This window comes from Zophobas morio, unplaced genomic scaffold, assembly GCF_036711695.1.
Source record: "Zophobas morio isolate AGI-343-1 ecotype UQ-CSIRO unplaced genomic scaffold, CSIRO_AGI_Zmor_V1 ptg000799l, whole genome shotgun sequence".
Lineage (NCBI taxonomy): Eukaryota > Metazoa > Arthropoda > Insecta > Coleoptera > Tenebrionidae > Zophobas > Zophobas morio.
In genome coordinates this window covers 86,293-107,381 of record NW_026972902.1, presented here as the reverse complement: position 1 = coordinate 107,381, position 21,089 = coordinate 86,293, and the positions used below count along the sequence as shown (strand labels likewise).

Sequence of the window (21,089 nt, the reverse complement as noted above, 5' to 3'; positions counted from 1 at the left end):
CTAGTGTCATTAGAGGCTCTTGCCTGTTTTTGCGGAATTGTTCTACTATTTTTATTATTAGCTATCGCAGGCCTAGTATGAGTTTTGGGGGTTTCCCAGTTTTTCCTGGATAGGTTTAGTTTCGTTCTTAATTTCTTTCCTAATAGCCTCATAAATGAGTTTAGAGACAGATTCCTTGTCTTTAAATAACTCCATATTTATTGCCTCTGTAGGCTATATAGGTGTAAGAACATTATTATTTAGTTTGACAATATACTCCATGTTTTATGACCCAATACTTTCTTTGAAGAGATTTACAGTTTCAAACTGAATTTTTGTGGAAACTCGGCCACAAGTAAATTTTTTATTTAATATTACCGAATTTTTAATAGTAAGATAAGGCCGTTTAAAGTGTTTTATAAATAATTGGACTCTTTGTTTTTTTAAATAAAATAGTTCCTGAATAATTTACAAATTAAAAATGTACAACCTAAAAGTGCAAAACAAGCATAACTACTAATTATTACTGAACTTTTATGATAGTATTGGTTAAACTAATATAAATAATTTTATAAATAATTATGCGATTTTTTAATTGAATTCAGTATAGTCTTTTAAAAGTTGCTTCTCAAAAGCACGACAAAAGTAGAATACTTCTAATTATCGAATTTTAATAGTTATGGTAGAGCCATCTTGAGTGATCTTTATAAAAATAGTTTATAATATTTGCAAAGGGAATAACTCTATTAAAACTAAGATATAATAATAGGGCTAATTATAAAATAACTTTATGCTAGAGCTGTTTTCAACTAATTTACTTCCTTGCTATTGTTTAACTTGGTGGGAAAAGACTTGCTAGTACAATAGGAGACCGCCAAGTTATTCCGCTTACTTTTTGCTTGCATCTCTGGGGAAAATAAGATGACTTTCTTCATTTATTTTTTTATTGTTGTTTATTATAATAAATACTTAAAATTTAATTTTTCTTCAGTTAATTTATTTTATTTTATAATAATACTTTTTATAATATTTACTCTTTTTCACTGTACCCAAATGAGCAAGGTAGTATTGAGGTTTTTAGCTATCGATAAGTCTAACATGGATATGAAGAACAAATAGGAAAGATGCTAGAGGTTTACTATAGTAGAACCAAACAAACTACCATATGCGATACTAACCAGCTAGTTCTACTGCACGTTCACTTTACTAACCTCAAAACTAATATACATATCTTAAAGTTTTAAGTCATATAGTATATAGTATAGTTGGTAGTATAGAGTTTGAGATATATATATGGAGTTATTTAAGACTTACAAACACAGTAATGATATTTTCGATAAATATTTAAAGACTTCTGAAAAGCGTCGCACCCAAAGCGAAAATGAAAAAAAAAACGTACAAATTACAATTAGCCCTTGCATATACATAAAGTATAACAAGGTTTTAAATTAATAAAATTCAAAGCATTTTATTAAATAGATTATCTATTCAATATCATAAACAATGATTTATGAACCAATCTAAATATTTTAGATATTAATTAATGAGATATTAACCTTAAAAGAGTAAACAAGAACGGCATCGGTAAAATTAATTATCTCTATTTCTCTCTTTATTTTTTTTTTTAATTTTATTTCTATATCATTTATTTTTATATAATCTTTTAGATATTTTTATATTGGTTCATATGTTCCTATACTTTCCTCTAAGTATATTAAAATACCTCGAAAAAACCCCCTATTCGCTGGTCTCTGCTGGGCCGTGCCTAGTAGATTAGTACGAGTTGTCCTTATGAGACCGCTAAGCGTTGGCTTTTCAATAATCGTCAAAAATTTTCTGAAGGAATATATACCCTTCTTCTACGAGGCTTTGAATTTAGTACTCGCGGCCATAACATTTCTTAGATTCTATAAAAGGGGGAGTATGGCTAAGATTCGGCTAAGATTATAGTTACTATATTGACTTAATATATATTTTAGTAATATAACCCTGCATTAAAATTTAACTATTTTATAACATGTAATAGTTTATTATTTCGCTATTATGTTTCTGTTAATGTATACTGCTCTTCTCGTAAACAGCGCAATGAATCGTCAGGGAAGTTGTGACTCCGCACTCTCGGTTAAGTAGAGGGAAGTGGATTAACCCTTTATAGGTTACTGGTTACTATATTTACCACTTGTCGCCTAGGTTCAATTTGCTGGAGTAGGTCATGGAACTTGACCCCAAACGGCAGGCTCGACCTCTGTAACAATCTGATAAGTTGAATACCATGCTCTAACGGATTAGCGGCAACCAACAAAATATAAGAAAGTGGTAAATTTAGTTACCAGTGAACGTAAAACAATCTATTTTAAGCCCCAGAGTTTTGCCCGTTAAAGGGTTAAGCGGATTGACAAAGTAACAGCTAAATTGATTGCTCTTCTCCTTTGTCTCTGTCAAAAGTTTTATATAGTTTTGCACAAAACGAATCTTAAAATATACTATTATTATCTAAACTTGGCGTGCATTACGGAAAATATATATTATTTAGTATTGAAATATATCACTTTCCCTATCTGAAATTAAATAGTAAATTTCTAGAAGTAAAGAAAAAATTATTTTTATTGTCGCTAAGGCATTCTGGTTTTTTTGTGTTTTTTAGTTCCAGCGTTACGCAAAGCAAGTCTTAAAGAAAATGGATCTTTTATTATTTAGTGTTAAGTTAAAAATTATTTAAATTATTACTAAGTAAACCCTATAATTACTTTGAAAATCTAGAAGTATTTATTAACGTTGAGAAACTTTGCAACTTACAACCTGAGTTTAATAATATTAGTATTTTAAACCGCAGGGATAAGCAACTGCGATCGTAAATAATATTAATAATAAAGGTAAAGAAACAAAAACTCCTCTTTACTGTTATTAAATTAACTCGCAGTTTGAAACTAATTAGATTAAAAAAATGTTTTGTCGGCAATTGACTTTTCAATTTTACCTATTTAAAATAAAATCTACCTTGCATTATAATTTTTTTTAACAAATTCTTTAGCTTTGTGATCTTTGTCTTCTTGCATACCAGCTAATAAATGTATTAATTCCTTTAGATCTCATACCTTTTCAACCTTTAGTGCCATAGAGTACTTTTAACTCTTTCTTCATTGCTTTAACTTCAATCTTATTGAGTAAATCTACTTTTTCTAAGTGAGAGAGAAATCCAAAAGATTAACTTTTTTGCATAGAAAAAATATTAAATTATTAATAAAATCTTCAGTAACACTTTATAGAAAAAATAGTTAAGAGTGAGTAAATCTTCACAGACTTTTTATGAATACAGTTCAAAAGATTAATAACAAAACTATGACATTGTAAAATCATATTCTTACTAACTGAATTACCATGATGACTATTAAACTGTTACAATTTTATTAAAATATTATAACATTAATAATATCAATACTAGCGTACCGTACCCTTTAAGTTTTAAAGCAACTCTAGATTAATTAATATTTTTTTACTTCCGAATTGTTTTCTCTACATACAAATAAGTAAACTAAAATTTAAATAATATCTCGTGAACATATAAAAGTAAACTATTTGTTAGCGTATACAAGAGAAAAAAGTTTTTAAGCCTGACACGCGAGGGGAAATTTTAAATTACTTTTTAATGACTCGCAAAAAACAAAAGAACTTAACAATAAATACTCACACTAAAAAAGTCATAAACAGAAGAGCTAAAAAAACTAAAACTTGTTTAAAAAATAAGAAAAACATTTTTAATCCAGATTTTTTTTGTCCTGCTTTTATAGAGCAAGGAAAAAAGATTCTTAGCGGATTGAACCAGGATGAAAGTTTTTAATTTTCCATTTTGTTTTATGTAAAACTGTTTGTATTATTATTTTATTTATAAATTTTACTTTTTCAGGTTCACAAACCTTTTTTTCAAATCCCTTTCCTCACGTTATATTGCGTAATTGTTGGGTTCACTCTGAAGATTTTTTAACCGAACTTCACCAAGTATTAATGAAACTTTCGCACACGTATAAAAACAGTGACTTATTTAGTTTTTATCAAAGTCAAGGTTTCATTATTATAAGTTAATTATGTTCTTTTTTTTTTTTCCGATTTCTTTGCAGATTTAAAACATTGCTCTCATCCTTCTATAAAACGGCTTCGTCGCTTATTATATTCCGAAGTTTTACATTTTTTTAAACTTTCAAAGAAGTTCGTTACCGCTACTACTTATAATATTTTTATATTATCAGTTGCTCTCCTTTTCCAGTGAATTGTTTAATTTGGAATTAGATGATTCTTATATTGATCTTTTCTCTTCGAAATATACAAATAAAGGTGAGCAATTTTTTTAATTTTTTTTTACTTTAACACCTGTATTTTTTTTTAATTTTATATTTTTATACTAACAAATAACCATTTTTACGTTTTAATTAATCAAAATTATTTTAAGTAAGTATTTTTTGATACGTCCGTTCTAACTTCTTTATAAATTTATTTTATTGATTATATTGTTAACTTTTGCACTAACTTTTTACCATTTCTTTAGTACATAATATTTTATAACTTCATTTTATTGATTATATTTTTTTACTTTTGTACTATTTTTTTATTATTATATATAATTTAAATGTTTTTAAATATAATTAAGTAACTTTTTTAATACTTCTGCACTAATTTTTTACGGTTTATATATGTTTTATAAATTTAATTAAATAATTATTTTCTATACTTTTCTACTAATTTTTTTACCTTTTATGTTTTAACCGTTTCATTAATTTTATTTAATTTAATAAATATTTTGTTCTAGATTTTCTTCTTTGTCACGACGATCGACTTGAAAGCCGAGCAATTGCCTTTATCTTTTATTTGGGTATTCGCCTTAGAAAATTTTTACTTAAAAGCTTTCAATGCTCGAGAAGGCTGTTTCTTTTCTGAGACTTTCCTAAATACAAAGTGCCTGAATCCTGGCCGGACCAAGATGGCGGCGCTTTAGAGCTTTTTAGTTGTAGCGATCTTTATGTTCCTGAAAATGTAATTTAATATTTTCTTTTAATTCTTTATTTATTTTTTTGCATTTTTAAATTTTTTTAGATTTTCAGATTATTTGTATTGTATTATGGAAAGTACTTTATTTTTACCACTTAAATATTAAATTTTGTCAGTATATTTTTTTGTAGCTCTAATTGTACTCTATTTTCTTTAGATTATTTTGATTCCAAAAAAGTTTTCTTTTTTTGAATTTTTTTTTATATTTTTTCAAATTAATTTTTATAAATTATTTTGATTCAAAAAGTATATTTTTTTCAATATAAATCTTTTTTAGGTTTTCTACAGATTATTTTTTCACAAAATGTATTTTTTTAAGTTTTTTTTGTAAGATTAACTTGATTCCATTTTCTTTTCTATATTTTTTAGATTTTTCCAGACAATTTTTTTTGGTTTAATTATCCTGATTTCAAAAAGTTTATTATTTTTCTTTTTAATACTTTTATAAATATTTTTGTTTGCCTTTTTTCGGTTTAGTTATATAAGTATTATAATAAGTTTCCAAACAATAAAATAATGATTTTTTTAAAAGTAAATAATAATAATAAAATTTTAATATTATTAATACAAGTATCATAATAACTTTCTTTACTTTATTATTTTAGATTTTTACCACAAGAAATTTTATTTTTCCTTTTTTGAACTCTGTTACTATTATTTTTTGTTTACTTTTCTATAATAATGATTTACAAAAAATAAATTTATTTTTTTTTATTTTTTCTATAATTTTTGGTTAGTTTCTTTTATAATTTTTTATCTTAAAAAGTTTATTTTAAATCCTTTCTATAAATTTGGTGTACTTTTAAAATTATGTTGGTTCACAGAAAGTAATTTTTCATTTTTAAACTCTTTTATTATTATTTCTTGTTTACTTTATTTTTAGATTACTTTAATTTAAAAAAAGTAATTTTTTCTCTTAATTTTATTTTTATAATAACTTTGTACCTCTAAAATTTAAATTTTTATTAAATCTTTCTCTAAAAATATGGTATACTTTTTAGATTATTTTATTGCACAAAAGTATTTTTTTAAAATTTTCATTTACTTTTTACTGTTTATTTTGTACAACAAAAAGTATATATATTTTTTTAAACTTTTATTATTTTTATTTGTTTACTTTTTTAAAAAATAAAAAATATTTTACTTTATAATTTTGTTTATTTATTTTGGATTATTCTAATTCGCAAAAGTAATTATCTTTTTTAAATCTTTTTTAGTATTATTTCTGTGTACTTTTTGTTTAGGCAATTTAGATTCACAGAATTATAAATTTTTTTCTATTTAAATCATTACAGCCTTTGTCGATATATTTTTTTATTTTCTTTGCTTACTTTTTGTTAGATTTTTTCTAATTACACAAAGTATATATATTCTTTTCATAATCTTCGATTGTTATAATTTTTTTACTGTTCTTTAAAAAAGAATTTTTTTTAATTTAATTTTTTTTTGATTGTTGGTAGACTTAATTTTTTGCAAAAGTTTTCTCTTTTCTTTTTTTTTTAATATTTTTTAGTTTACTTTTTGTTAGATTAATTTTTACTATAAAAATATTTCTTTTTAACTTTTCTATTATTTTTTTTAGTTAACTTTTCTTTAGATTATTTTGATTCACAAAAATCTAAATTTTTTCTTTAAATCTTCTTTATAACTTTTCTTCAATTATAATTTTTTTTTATAATTTCTATTTTTCTATTTTTTAGATTATTTTTTTCACAGAATGTATATATTTTTTAAATCTTTTACCATTGTTTGTTTACTTTTATTATTTAGATTATTTTGGATCGCAAATTTATAAAATTTTTTCTTATTAAATAAATTATTCTAACATTTTCTTGTTCAGTTAATTTTTTTAACGTTTAATTAACTTTTTGTTTGATTATTTTATATAACAAGAAATAATTTTTTTTTAATTGACTTCTTTTTTTAAAATTTGTAAGTTATTTTTAAATTTCTTCATCTATAAATTTTTAAAAGAATTTTATAGTTAAGAATTGCAATCTCTTAGGTTGTTAAGCGGATTGTTCCGGAAAAAAACTCCGTGATTTTGTTTGCGGTGAGGTACTTTCCTTTGTTAAAAATTTGTTTCATTTTAAAATTTTTTAATAAAAATTAATTTATTTAATTTTTTTTCAAATGATTTCTTTGTTGTAAAAGTTTTTTAATTAATTAAATTAAATTAAATTACTTTATACTTTTTTATAGTAAAAAGTCATTCCATCAGGTTTCTGAGGTTGTTTCTGATAAAGCGAGGTTTTTTTCTTTCTTACTGCTCTTATTTAGCAAATATTAATTAATTTACTTTAAATGATTAGAATATCAATAGGCGGCTGGTTTCATTATAAGCATCGAAAGAGCACCGCAGACGACCTTCAGAATCAAGAACGTATACTATTTTCTGAATTTATTTAATTTAATGTTTTAAAGGATTTTTTTATATTTCCTATAAAATAAAATTTTATTATTTTAAAATTTTAAAATTATAATTTTGTATTTATTAATTATATTAATTTTTCGTTTAAAAAGAATTTAATTATTTTAGTTTTTTTTGATGTTTTTGTTTAATATATTTTCTATAAAACCGAATTTATTAATTTATTTTATATTTATAAATTGATCATTAATTATAATAATTTAAATTTTTATTTGATAATTAAATTATATTAATTATTTTATAATTATTAATCTTATATAAAATATAAATTTATGAGTACCTCAATTTTTTTCTTTTAAAAGAGAATTTAACTAACTTGATCTTATTGCTTTTAATTAATATATTCATTAAAAGAGAATTTTATATTTTTAATTTTATATTAATTATAAATTGGTGATCATTAATTTTATTTATTTCACTTATAAAAGATTATTTCAATTGATATAATAATTTTATAATTATTAAATTTATTTTTTGTTTTTTATAAATTTTTAGACATTTTTCTTTAAAAGAGTATTTAAATAATTTGCTTTTTTTAAAGATTATATTTATTTACTTTTAAATGAGAATTAAAATATTTTAATTTTAATTTAATTATTAAATTGTACGTTTTGTTTTAAAAGAGAATTTAATTATTTTGTATTATTTATTTTTTTAAAGAGAATTTAATTTAATTAATTTTTTCTAAGAGAAATTAAATTCTTTTTGTTTTTTAATAAATATAATTTTGATTTGTTTTGCCCTTAATAGAAAAGTTAATATTTTTAATTATAAATTATCACGTCTTTCTCTTCAAAGAGAAATTATTTTAGTTTTAATTTTATAATTTTTTAAGATTGTCCGATCGCACTTTCTTATGAACTTCCTATAGAAAACCACCATGTTACCCTGGAGGAGTGGATCAACGCGCCTTACTTAAAGCAATTAAAAATTAAAAAACATTTTAATTTAATTTATTTAAAAAAAATTTTTTTTTTATTATATTTAAAGCCTACATCATATAAATCTACTTCGAAGCCATTTTGTAGAGAGCAGAAGTATTTTCCTAAAAGTTAATTTTCTAATTCTTTCTTGAATCTTTTTTTTTGATTAAAATCTAAGTTCTATATGAGTTTTTTTTTTTTTTTTAGCAATTTTTAAAGTTGGACAACTACGCACGAGTCCTGTCTGCTTTAGAGTTTTTTGAAAATCTTCGAAGAAAATTAATTTTAGAATCTACTGATCGGCAGCGGCTAACTTCTTTTTTAACGAGTGAACGTTCGGGAATTAATTATTTACTTGAAATTCGTCAATCGCGAATTGCGAACCGTGTGCGCCGCGAGAAATTTTTAATCCGCCGCATTGAGAAAAAATCTAAAATGTCGGATCCCATTTTCATTTCGGAAAAAGTAGAATTCTGTGTGAAGACGATTCTCGACTTTCAAGATTTCCTTTCCTCTCGATCTTTTTTAAATTTCGGTCCACACATTTTTTTATTATTGGAACCTTTTTTCGGGCGTAACGCCTTTTTTAGTTTGTTCTATTACTTCACTCGATTTAGAAAAATCTAATTTCTGGCTCAACCGATATACTAACGGTACGTATAAGTTTTAATCTGAAAAAATTCTAAAACGCCCTTTGGCTTAAAATTTATAAATTACTTATTTGTATTTATTTAAAGGGGACTACACGTTGCTTACGGACGACCAGCATTGCGAATCTAAAAATTTTCTGCATTTTATTTTTTATAGCTTATTAAAAAAAGACAAGTTTATGCCGAATTGGTTTTTAATTAAAATTATAATTGAAGACGAAATGCAAATAATGAATTAAAATTATACTAAAAGGGAAGATGATTGGGGAGGTTCCACTAATTACATTTCAAACGCCGGCGAGCACGAGTTAGAGGTGACCCCTGCGGGTATTGCTCTTCGTGCGTAGCGGCATCGACCTTTTTTTTTTACTTGTGCACATCTAGAAAATTCGCTTTCGTTGGTCTTTCGAAATTGTGGAATTCGTAAATTTCTGAAGTATATAAATAATTCTAAACCACCAGATGTACCTCTTTTCCAATTCGAAAAAGAATTTCTAGTGGAATAAAACCTTTTCTGCGTGTGCTTCTCCAGTATTTATAAAAGTTTTATAGGATGACATTTATCGAGCCCACCCAGAAATTCGTTGTTAAATTTTCAAGTACATAATAGAAATCTTAAAAAACTTATTTAATTACTGAAAAGATAGAAGATATTTCATGAAGAACACCTTTTAGAATTATCAACGAAGTCCATTTTAAGATGAGTTGTTTTGTAAATTCTATATCTGCTCCCATTTCTACTCTTTTTACTAGCTTATTGCTGTTGGGGTGAGAAAGATTGATTTAATATGTACTTAATTACAAAAAAGACATCCCATAGTAAAGATTTAATGTAAAGCCCTTCACAGCTTAATAACTACTTTATACAAGGAAATTGTAAAATTCTCTTTTCTTTTAAACCACAAAAAGATTTAGCGTCAAATTTTTCAAAAAAGTTTAGATATTTTTAAAAAAATGTTAGCTTTCAATTTTTCCAGCGGTAAAATTTTTTTTTGTAATTAACTTTCGTGTGTAGATAAATGTTTGCAGATTCAAATAAATTCACAACGTAAGAATCAAAAAGATTAAAAGCGCTGATCCTTTTTGAAGGATTCTCAGCACTGAATGATAGTAGAGAAAAGACAGTCCAAACGCAAGCGTAAAGAGTTTTTATAAAAAAAAAGTAGAAGTTATTAAACAGCTAGTACTATTCTTTTTTTTAAAAAAAATTCAGGTTAATAAATTTTAATGTGGTTTAAAAAATTTTTTAGATTTAAGTTTCTTTTGAAGTAAAGTATGTGAAGTACATGATTTTTCAAAACTACTTGCCAAATTGTTTTAATATTTATTCGAAAATTGAATTCAAGTAAATACCATCTTGAAGGTCCCTGCTTTTTTAAAGAGCTTCTCATCTACATTTTATATAGACCAGAAATACTACTCAGCCGGACTTAAAACTAGGGTGTATTAATATATTTAACTTATTTTTAGTTTAGCAACGAATTAAGGTAAGACAGCGCTAGAAAAAAGTTTCCTATTACCGAAAACACCGGCTTCATATATTCCTTCAATGTAATGTAAGTTTCTCAATTAATAAAAAGGATCCTCAAAGACGACGTTAACATTTCTTTTAAAAGGTTTGGATTAATGTAATTAATAAAAGACTACGCCACCTGTCAAGACTGGTAAGTGAGACGTAAACATTTCAAGAGATTAACGCAACGGCGTAAAAGATTAAGTAGTGCAACCAAATATTCTTCGTCCTCCATCTAATAACCTGCTAGGTCTTCTCTTTGAACAGCATTCATTCGCTTTATATCGAAGACATTCTTCAACCTTTCTCCTTCCTACCTAAAAACTTTCGTAATTCCTTCAACCGTTCTCAAAAACAAGCCAAAAAACCTTTATATATATGTATATTTCCTTTACCACACAAAAAAAAAAAATTATTTCACAGCATAACATTAAAGTCTGTAATATTGAAGTCTATAATATAAAATTTATATACTTTTGGAGGAAAGAATCCGTGTTGCGGGCGTCGTATAGTGGTTAGTACAAGACGTTGTGGCCGTCTAAACGGGAGTTCGATTCTCCCCGCTCGCACTTTTTGTGTTAATCCGCGCGCCCTTCATGAGCTCTTTTTGGCATCACTATTAATTTGTTATCTTTTTCAATAACCGCCGATACTAAGATAAAATGAAGTATCACTATATAATTATATAAAAAGCGTTTATATACTTTTTTCTAACAATAAAATTAACGAAGAACAGCTTAAAACAGTTTTTAAGATCTTAACCGCATTTATTTTTTAGTTTTATTTTTGGTATTTTTTTGTTAATTGTACATAAAAAAAAGTATAATTACAACTCATAGTTTTACTATAGATTTATCAATGTCTAAACACACCAAATTTCTAAGACTTCAAGAATATTATAATTAATTCATTTTTAGAACATCTTAAATGTTATCTAAAAAAATAACTTTTCTCTTCTGGTTTATCGTTCTTGCAATTTGTAATAAACAAATAAAAATGCAGAACAAAATTACGTGCGCAAGAAGAAAACAAAAGACTGTAACATTTAATTATTAAAAGGTTTTACTTAATTTAGGAGTCCTTTATTAACTTAATTGCACTTCTCTTATACTAAATACACTTAAATTCTATCAAATACCTAAACAAAAACGCGTGATTTAGTTGTTTTGTAAGGAAAAAGTCTCGTAATATACTTTTCATAAGTATAACACACAACTTATGTTACGTTCGATGAACTCTACAATTTCAACACAAATCAATACATATAAATATTCTTCATTTTTCACTTAAAAAAATATAGAACTTTATTATATAATTAAAATTTACAAATAATAAACTAATCTCCAAGAAGTTCCAAATGAGAAACATCGTTGAGGGTTTCTATAACTGCATATCTGCCCATATAAAAGCGAACTTTTGTTATTCCAGTGTTGTCGATTTTGAATCTCCAGGCTGGTAAATTTCTAGGAATTGCACAAAATTTACAACCTTTTACAATTTTTATTAATTATATAAATTACTTCAGATTGTGACTTCCATTAAAAGAATCACTATAAGCATTTTTATGAGATCCGCCAATAAAAATGTTAAGAACAGTAGTTATAAATCCACCGTGCGTAAATGCAATAAAACGGCCGGGAGATGGAAGGGACCTTAACCAATCTAACGCTGTAAATAATTAATTTTAGAAGTTACTCAAAATTTTATAGATAAAATTGAACTCCCAAAGTAATCTATAATAAATCTGCAAAAGATCCATTCTAACTGCTAAACATAATAAATTTCAAGTATTTTAATTTCCTCGTAATCTAAAAATATTTTAAATTATACAACAATTCAGAAAAGATTGCCAACATCAAAAAGTAAATATACGAGTCAGTTAAAACTGTGAGTCATACAGCTGAATTTCTAATTTTTATACATTTCAAAAATTCTTAACACACGAATTTTTTTTTTGCTGTAAAACTTTTTTATTGCATACCAATTATTAAATTATATGTATTTTGCAAAATACTAAAAGTAAGAGTGCTCCACTAATAAATGATCCTAGAAGATTAATTTATATACTTTAAAATATATATAGCTTCCTTGCAGGAAATTTAATTTTTATAAAAACATATAATGGAAAAAAAATATAAAGCCCACTAAATTCTTGAACCATAAAGTATATTCGATAAATAATATTATTAGAAAGTTAAATAATCTGCTAAAAATATAACACAGTATAAAGAAAAAGTAAAATAAAAGAGAAAAATTTATCGTTACTCTATTTTTTATATATATTTATCTAGTAAGAAATTTCCACCTCTTGCTTTAAATTCCTCAGTAGATTCGCCGTCAGGGGCTCGTACCTCGCAAGGCATTAATGATAATTGTGGCAATTGTTTACGCTCCTTTTTGCTTAGTTGAAGATAAAGTTTCCCTAAGTGCTATTATTAATTTTTTTTTTCGAAGTAAAATTTTTAAGAGGGATAATATACCCTCGAATTGACCAAAGTTTAATTCCCTCAATCGTTGGTCTTTTAAAATTTCTTGTTCTTTTTTTTTTATTAATATAAGTTTTAAATTTGAATTTTTTTTTTAAGGAAAATAGAAGTTGCCTGCAGGATTAAATAAGTTAAGCTCTTCATCCTCAGTTAAGGAACTTTGAGGAAAGCAAATGCAAGCTGTTTCATAAGCACGACAAAGATCCGAAGAGTAAATTTTATCAAACAAAAGTCCTTTTTTAAAAGTTTTAGTAAGAATATTGTAAAAAATAAGATTTAAAGAAAAGAAAACTGAAAAATAACAAAATTAAGGTAAACGCTAGACCTCTACCAAAAATCAGTTTTAAATAAAACAAAATATAAATTTTAATTTGTAAGAGACAAAATATTAGTAGCAGATAAAGAAACTGTTAGCCAAATAGTTAGTAAACTAAACTGTAATTACTTTAAATATCGAGAGCAAGTAAATGCTAATTTTAATGTTACTTCGATGGTTTCTAAACTTTAATTATTTTTTTACCATTTTTTTTGAGAGCGCTCAATCGCTTAGCTAAAAGTACAGCCTGTCCGCGACCTTTCTCACTTAAAGATATGTCCTTTTGGCCTTCGCTAAGGAATGAAGGCAGGCCCTTTACTTTACAGCAAAACTAAAACGTAACCTTGAATTCTTTTATCGGCGTTCCAAAGCGTCTCGCCATGTCTCACTAGCCACAACTCTACAACCATTCTAAATTTCTTTGGATACGATGCACTCTAATGATGCCCCTTTTGCTCTCTATTATGCCTTACATTTTATTTAACAGGTAGTTTGTATTATAAATTCTTACTAAAATCCAAATTACTGGTTTTAAAAATATTTTAGAATAACTTTTAAAATTTTTTAATATATAATTGAGTCACAAAATTAATGGTTACTTTTATGTGAAGTTGGCATCGTTTCATATTTTACGAAAAAAAATAAAAGCATATTTCTACTCTCTCACAAAAAACTAAAGTTAAGCCTCTCAACTGTGTGCGATTGGCTGCCTAAGCTTATAGTGTAAAGGAAATTTTTCAATTTAGTTTTTGTCTAACTTTTATATATGGTTTTTAAAATTAAAACATCCCTAGATAAGTTTTTATGTAACGAAAAATAAAGTATTGGAAAGTTTCCAATTTCTTTAAATATCAGTTTGTAATACAAAACTTGCATTTTGTGGTGTTGTTTAACTCTCACTAAGCCCTTATTGTTAATGTCTTCATGTATTAATGAGCTTGAAAGACTGCCTCACCTGGACTGTGGATATTATCTACCGCATATCTTAATACTGTTCCCAATTGAATATTTCTTCATTTTCAATCTATAACGCCTAAAAGATATCTTTCTTAAACTTAAATATAAAAGGCCTTCTTGTATCCCCTTACTATAGGACTTTGCACTTACATAGTAAACCAGAGGTTGTGAATACTGTTCAAAAGGAAGAAAATAGAAGAAAAGAAAAAATAGTTTTTTATAAGACATTTTTTTTCTCTTTTTTTTTTTACTGACTGCAAAAGGACCACGGAAGAGTTTTATCAAACCCTCTTTATATTTACGTTTATGAAGAAAAAAAAAATTCCCTAAAAATATGGCATAAAATAAGTTTTTCTCAGTTAAAATATACTATTTATTGATTTTAAGATATTACGCAGACGAAAAACTTTATAATTATACCATAAGACCTTTCTAAATCTGTCATAATATTGTTTTTCTCAATACTAAGTATGCTGGTAAATTAGCGTTCATAGTAACTATGTTATTAAAATTTAAAAATGGTGAATCGAGTAAAGGAACGACCTATGCGGAGATTAAAATTATATGAACGTTTGGCAAAACGCCCGATAATTATAAGAAGGGTGAGATTTTTACAAGCAGGCAACTAATAGTTTGTAATTTTTTTTAAGGTTCACGCAAGATTGAATTGTAATAAAGAACAAAAGTAAGAGGTGCTAGTATGAAGTTAGCTATGAAGATATATAGTATAAAATTTTAATTATTACTAATAAGTTCCTTTTTCACATAATTTAAAATAAAGAACGTATTTAACTATCCAAAATTTAGCCACTTAAATATTTTTTATGAAGCATGTCTTGAAAGAAAATCTAAACAAAAAACCGTTAAATCTTACCGAATTGAGGTAATTAAAAACAACGCACATTTGTAAACAGCGTCCGTGGTATCTATATATAGTATTTCTTAGGGTTTATTAGAGTAATTTGAGCCAATCATTCTTACTTTTTTAGCCCTACGAAATAATTTTAGATAATTTTTTTTACCTTGTTAATAAGAACGAGTGCCAGATTACAAGAAAGGATTACTGATATAGTCAAAAACTCTGTAATTAAATTGTTCAATCCAGTAAATAATAGATTACTGACAAAAAAATAGTACTATTATACATACTTGGTTAGGGTATTCACTCATGAAGCATAAACCGAAAAAATTTATGTACAACGGAATAAGTCGTTAATCAAACTAAAAAAGATATCATTAATTTGAACAGTTCACCAAATTTAGAGTATTAGGTTCTCTGAATTCCTAATTTATATAATTCAAGTTTTTAAAGTTAGGTATGAACAATTTTTTATATTTTTTATATATATTTTTTCAAATATTTTAAGCTTCTTTTTCCTAACTGAAAGTTATATATAACCAATTGTGGCAGATTAAAAAAATTTGAGATAAAAGAAATTGGGATTCTGTACAGAGTATAATATTGCCAAAGTAGTTAGTATGCGAATGAATGTTTTGCAGATCAACAAATAAAGTCAATATAAGAAAACTTCATTTGAATAAAACAAAAAGAATGGCGACTACATTACCACACGAAAAACCAGCAAGCGCAGAATTTTTTTTATAGCCCACTTGTGCTTTAATAGACAATAGTTAGATGTGAGCGGTACTCGCTTGTATATTAGGCCTCTATTCAGTAAAGATGTTTATATCTGCATTCTCCTGGTTAAAACGCTGCGGTTATTTAAAAAAAAATTCTGCACATGTCAAAAACTAAAGTTAATGTCTTTTTTATGCTGTTCGATAACTAATTTTCTTAATATGTTTAAAATATAACTGAAAGTAGTAAAACATAACTTTAGAAACGACAGGCCAAACTATTTACCAGTAAACCATTCACAAAAGAGTAAAGTTTGTGTAAGTAATACGTAACTTCTCGCGATCTGTAGTTCTAGGGGCTAATATCTATTGAGCGATATAAGCGTAAAAATTTATTTACAGAATGATAATTTCGATTATGTTTGATTTACTTTAAATTGTATCTTAGCTTCTCTAATAATTCGCTGACTTAACTTTAGTAACTAGTCCTTTTCCAATAAAAACTTAAAATTTTAAACTTCATCTTTTGGTAGGCTCAAAGATTATCATAATTTTACATAATGAATCCCCACTAGTAGAGTGGTAAACGTCCGCTGAATAATAATTCACAGTAGCAACTAAAACAAACTCGGAAAAAAAATTCGGAGAACAGATTTATTTAAGAGGAAGTTCACTGTATTACTTTAAGCTTTAGTGTTATTAATTAAAGTCCGTAATCCATTTCGAGGCTTAGCGCACCTCGCAAGCAGTAAGCTGTTGTTTAATATATCCTGAGCATCTCCCGATTTGTGATTCACAATCATCCTTCCAAGACACGTAATTCATATTTACTCCTAACGAAAAACAATGACACCGCGGGATTGCTGCCACCCTTACAGTCTATGTAATATCTGTAACTGTTTAGTTAATTAATAAAAATTGCTTCTTCGATCGTACGAAAATTACATAATACTCAAAAACTTTAAATTATTTAAATATAATGGCACCAGATATTTTGCAAACTTAATTTTTGGTCAACTTTGATGCTAAGTTTCTCAAACAGTCCCTTCTCAATAAAAATGAAAGAGCTTTCCCCCAGTATAATATTTGTAAAATAGTTGATAAAAACAGATAATAATCTTACTTTCGAACCCGAACGGTCGTAGAAGCGGAAGCAGCAGAAACGACTGCATATTCATATTCAAAAGTAATACTAAGTACCTTTAAGAGGAGTGAAGCTGTTATATATAAGTCTAAGCATCATAAGAAAATTCTGTGTACAACTAGTTCCTTACGTGCCTCCTTCAAATTTAAAAAATTTTCTCTTTTTTTTAACGCACTGAAAAAAGATTCGGTCAATCCTTTTCTTTATTTGCAATTATTGTGTAATTATAATTTTTTTATTACGGAGGATTTACCTTTTAATTTTGGTGTGAAGGCTTGTTTGAACGGTTTTAAGTCCAGTTGTTACTTTTTTTAATTGAAATAAACTAAAGTTAATAAGTTTTCTTTCTTCCTTAAATGTACAATTTTTGTTACAAACCTGTCTGGCTTGCTTAAAGTTATTTTCTTCAAAGGCCTTTCAACTATCTGAGAAGTTAACAGTGTTTTCATTCTTTTAAAAGTTTGAAAATTTTTGCGGGAGATTTCGTTAAAAGCTTGCTTTGTTTTATCAGTTTTGCTTTTAATTAAAGCTCCTCTAGGAGTAAACGTAAAAAGTTTATTATATTCTCCTTCAATTCTAGAAGAAGTAAGAGTTCCATTATAAGTAGCCTTAATAAAATTTCGCGATTTTGAAAGTGGAATGCAGGTAGGAGAAGTACGCGGAAAAGTAACTGAGCCACTATAAGGGGAATAGTGAGTTATCGCTGCCTTTGAATTAAAACTCGAAAGAGCAACAGGGCTCTCAAGGAATTCTCTCTGCCAACATGGAAGTTTTATCTGAGTGTAAGCTGTTATATGGGTTAAATTATTTTCAACTTTATTTTCTGTGTGTTTTAATTTTTTGTTAACGTTAACAGCCTTTTCTTTTTCACTTTGATAAGTGGTATAGAGCGGCGAAGTTATTGGACCATCCTCAGTGTTCTTAATAGATTGCGATAAGAGTTTACCATAAGATTTTTGCTCTAACAAGCTAATTTTAAGTTTTTTAAATTTTTTTTTTCTAAAAAATTGGTTGCCTAGAGGAACATTCCTTTTTCCGATGAAAATTGGAGAATCTACATCTTGAGGTAATAAAAAATCATTTTTAAGATTAACAACAGATGTATGGGAAAGCTGAACAGTCGTGTTTCCTTGAATAAGTTCCTCCTTACTGTTTCCAATATCTGACAAAGGCATCCTTACCGCCTAAAGCAGTATCATTTTAATGAATACATCATATTACGTATTATAAAAAAAACTATCACGTCTTTTGATAGCTTTATAAATTTTTTATTTACTTTTAAAGGCGAATCCTTGAAAGAGGCTGGAATGTGTTTTATTTGACTTTCTAGATACTTTAATTGTTTCTCCGCAATATATTTAGCTTTATCCCTACTTCTCATCGCATCTGACATGTAGCAAGTAAACAGTTACCCACTCTTGATGGCGAATTTAACTTCAGATTTGAATAAAAGGGTTTTACTAATAATTAATTACCAACATCAAGACCGGATCAATTAAGAAGCTAATGTTGGAATACTTCACAGGAGAGTAAAAGTTTTCAATTCAAGTCAACTTTGAAATCATAAAAGAGATATACAATAGTTTCTCTAGTGGCGAAAACTAACGACGCGGGGACTGATAGATAGACAAGCAAACCTTCCCCTAGTAGTAAAGGAAATATCTTTAACATGCCGGTAACGAGGGGCATAGCGCACACAAGGCTGTGAGTATATTACTGGATCCTATCTAAATACAATTTAACCTTTAAAACATAATATTAGTAATACAAAGTGAAATGTTTTTTACTTGATAAAGGTTTCAAAATTTTGTCATAGCCATTACGTGTTTTATGAAATAATTTTTGTACTCAACCGCTTTTTAGTATAGAAACTTGAATTATTAAGTTGGCACAAACTTAATAAGGCATTCTAATGTTATATTCTCGGATTAGCTGCAAGGCAAAAGCATATTATTATGGCTCATTACTTACATTGATTAGCTTTTCACAACACAGTATAATCTCATTTTTGATATTTTTGCTATATGGTAGCCATAATTGTTTTTCCTAAGGGTAGTTTTCAGTAAATATAGAGTTGGTCTGGAGCCTTAATAGCTAAGAAAAGTACTTCGTTATACTAAATTACAATGCTCTTAAATAACATTATTGTAAAGATTTCTAATTTCTTTGGTTTTAGACTATAAATTTATTTCTATTGTCCATACACAATATTTTATATAATTTTCCAATAAACTTTCTTTAACCTGGTGAAATGTTGTTTTGTTCAATTATGACTTATGCGCATAGTTACAACTCTCAGTTAATAATAAAATGTAGTTGTCTAAAAGGTTCAGTTTGTATCAATATTTCTGTACCCGTTAAAAAGGTTCATGTAGAAAGTTAAAAATAAATTCTTATAAAGCATAACAGAGTATTTTCGTAATGATAGGCAAACGCCAATCTTGCATTTAAAGTTAAAATATATTTATCGGTGTGGAGCACCTAACAATTTTTAAAATAGTATCTACCCCCCACCGAAATAGCGCTTAATATGTATGTAATTTAAAAGAGCAAAACGAGAACAGAAATAATTTTTAAAGTCAGGTTAAATTTATTACTTCTTTAAAACTATGTTACAATACTCATAACTTTGATTGTGATAGTTCTTATAGATGCTGTGGTAATAAAAGATTTAGGGGCTGAGCAAGTTGACAATCTTAAAGGGTAAGTTAAGCCACAATAACTTAAGTAATTTTATGTTATAATTTTAACAGCTGCTCATTGAGAATGAGGCAAACATTTCGTTTTTGTAAATATTGAGGAATGCTTTTTTTTGTATCAAAATATTACTGATGTAACATTTAATTGTTTTGTAATCTTGATCTAGACTCCAGATTATAAATTCTTGCTAATTTTTTGCTAGCTACGTGTTTTACCGCCCCTTTGCAAATTGTTAAAGTTTGTAGGAATAGTAAAATAAACGTATAGTAATCTTATAATGCCTGTCCATACGATATAATTATAATAAGAACTTTGTAACATAACTCAGTTTACAAGAGAGAAAAGAGAAACAATAAAAAGTGCAGTTAACAAATGAGTTTGAGTAGGTGCAATTTCTTTTTTTAGTTAAAACAGATTTTATTATAAAAAAAAAATCTTTTATATGTGCAAAATTATATACTTAGATTTTTTTTGAAATGTCCTAGGTAACTGTTCAATAGAAAAGGTCAAGATCGCAATGTTTAAAAGCAATTATTTATATAAAACCAAAATAATGTATTACCTGATTTAGACACACCAAGGTGTAGGAAAACACAATAAAGGCAGCATAAGTTTGTTACGAAGATGGGGGTTTGTCATAAGTATAGCTTTAACAAATTTCCTAAAACTTTTAATATTTAGTCACTTTTGTCATAATTTACGTTAACCAAGGCTTTTAATAAATTGTTATACAATTTGCACTCCCTTTTTTTTAATTGTTCGTAAATTATTACTGTAAATGCACGATCTCGCTTCTTGGCGACCAATTTATTTATCGATAGAGTTCTAGTCTTGCTATAATAATACAAGAACCAACTTAATAATTCTAAAGACAAATGTTTAGTAAGATTTTAAAAAGATATCAGGCTTTTACATTAACTTTTTTATCTTAAAATGAAGCATCCTCTAAGTGTCCTACTTTTAATGTCTTTGTCATTAAATTTTTTTTACAGAAATTAACAGTGTATTCCGAGTTATGTAAACATTGTTATAATTATATAAAAAAATAAGCATATTGGTATAAATTAAATACCAATTATTATTTGAAAATTGTTTTTTATATACAATAATTACCATGATTAAAAATATTTTCATTTTTCTGTGTAAAGTCAAATGTAATTTACATATAAGATGCCAAAAGTGTATGTAGGCGAGAGTACATTTTACAACAGTAAATAAAAGCAGCCATAATTATTTTTATAAAACACATAAAGCCTAATGTTTTAAAAACTGTTTGATTAATGCAGCCGATTAAGGTTTGTTTAAATTATTTCTCTAGTGTAATTAACAAATGAATATTTGAAAACTATAAAATTGAATAACTTAGCAATCA

The 21,089-nt window shown here is 26.4% G+C and overlaps 1 protein-coding gene and 3 long non-coding RNA genes across 4 annotated transcripts; 2 read left to right on the top strand and 2 right to left on the bottom strand.

Moving 5' to 3' along the window:
* The first annotated feature begins 4,246 nt into the window (after nt 1-4,246).
* LOC135121929 (uncharacterized) lies at nt 4,247-8,364 on the top strand. Its single transcript, XR_010279164.1, has 7 exons — nt 4,247-4,308; nt 4,781-4,843; nt 4,928-5,004; nt 7,025-7,077; nt 7,222-7,269; nt 7,332-7,402; nt 8,286-8,364. It is a non-coding gene; the product is annotated as an uncharacterized LOC135121929 (long non-coding RNA).
* A 63-nt stretch (nt 8,365-8,427) lies between these two features.
* Nucleotides 8,428-9,207, top strand: LOC135121928 (uncharacterized). Its single transcript, XR_010279163.1, has 4 exons — nt 8,428-8,501; nt 8,581-8,908; nt 8,964-9,026; nt 9,111-9,207. It is a non-coding gene; the product is annotated as an uncharacterized LOC135121928 (long non-coding RNA).
* A 2,665-nt stretch (nt 9,208-11,872) lies between these two features.
* LOC135121949 (probable phosphoglycerate mutase GpmB) lies at nt 11,873-13,748 on the bottom strand. The gene is made up of 7 exons (XM_064046218.1): nt 13,682-13,748; nt 13,543-13,626; nt 13,137-13,256; nt 13,017-13,073; nt 12,842-12,958; nt 12,057-12,204; nt 11,873-11,999 (listed from the first exon to the last, which is right to left on the bottom strand). The coding sequence occupies exons 1-7, from the start codon at nt 13,746-13,748 to the stop codon at nt 11,873-11,875; spliced, it is 720 nt and encodes a 239-aa protein (XP_063902288.1).
* Nucleotides 13,749-16,513: 2,765 nt separating this feature from the next.
* Nucleotides 16,514-17,073, bottom strand: LOC135121933 (uncharacterized). Its single transcript, XR_010279167.1, has 3 exons — nt 16,997-17,073; nt 16,860-16,940; nt 16,514-16,769 (listed from the first exon to the last, which is right to left on the bottom strand). It is a non-coding gene; the product is annotated as an uncharacterized LOC135121933 (long non-coding RNA).
* Nucleotides 17,074-21,089: the final 4,016 nt, after the last annotated feature.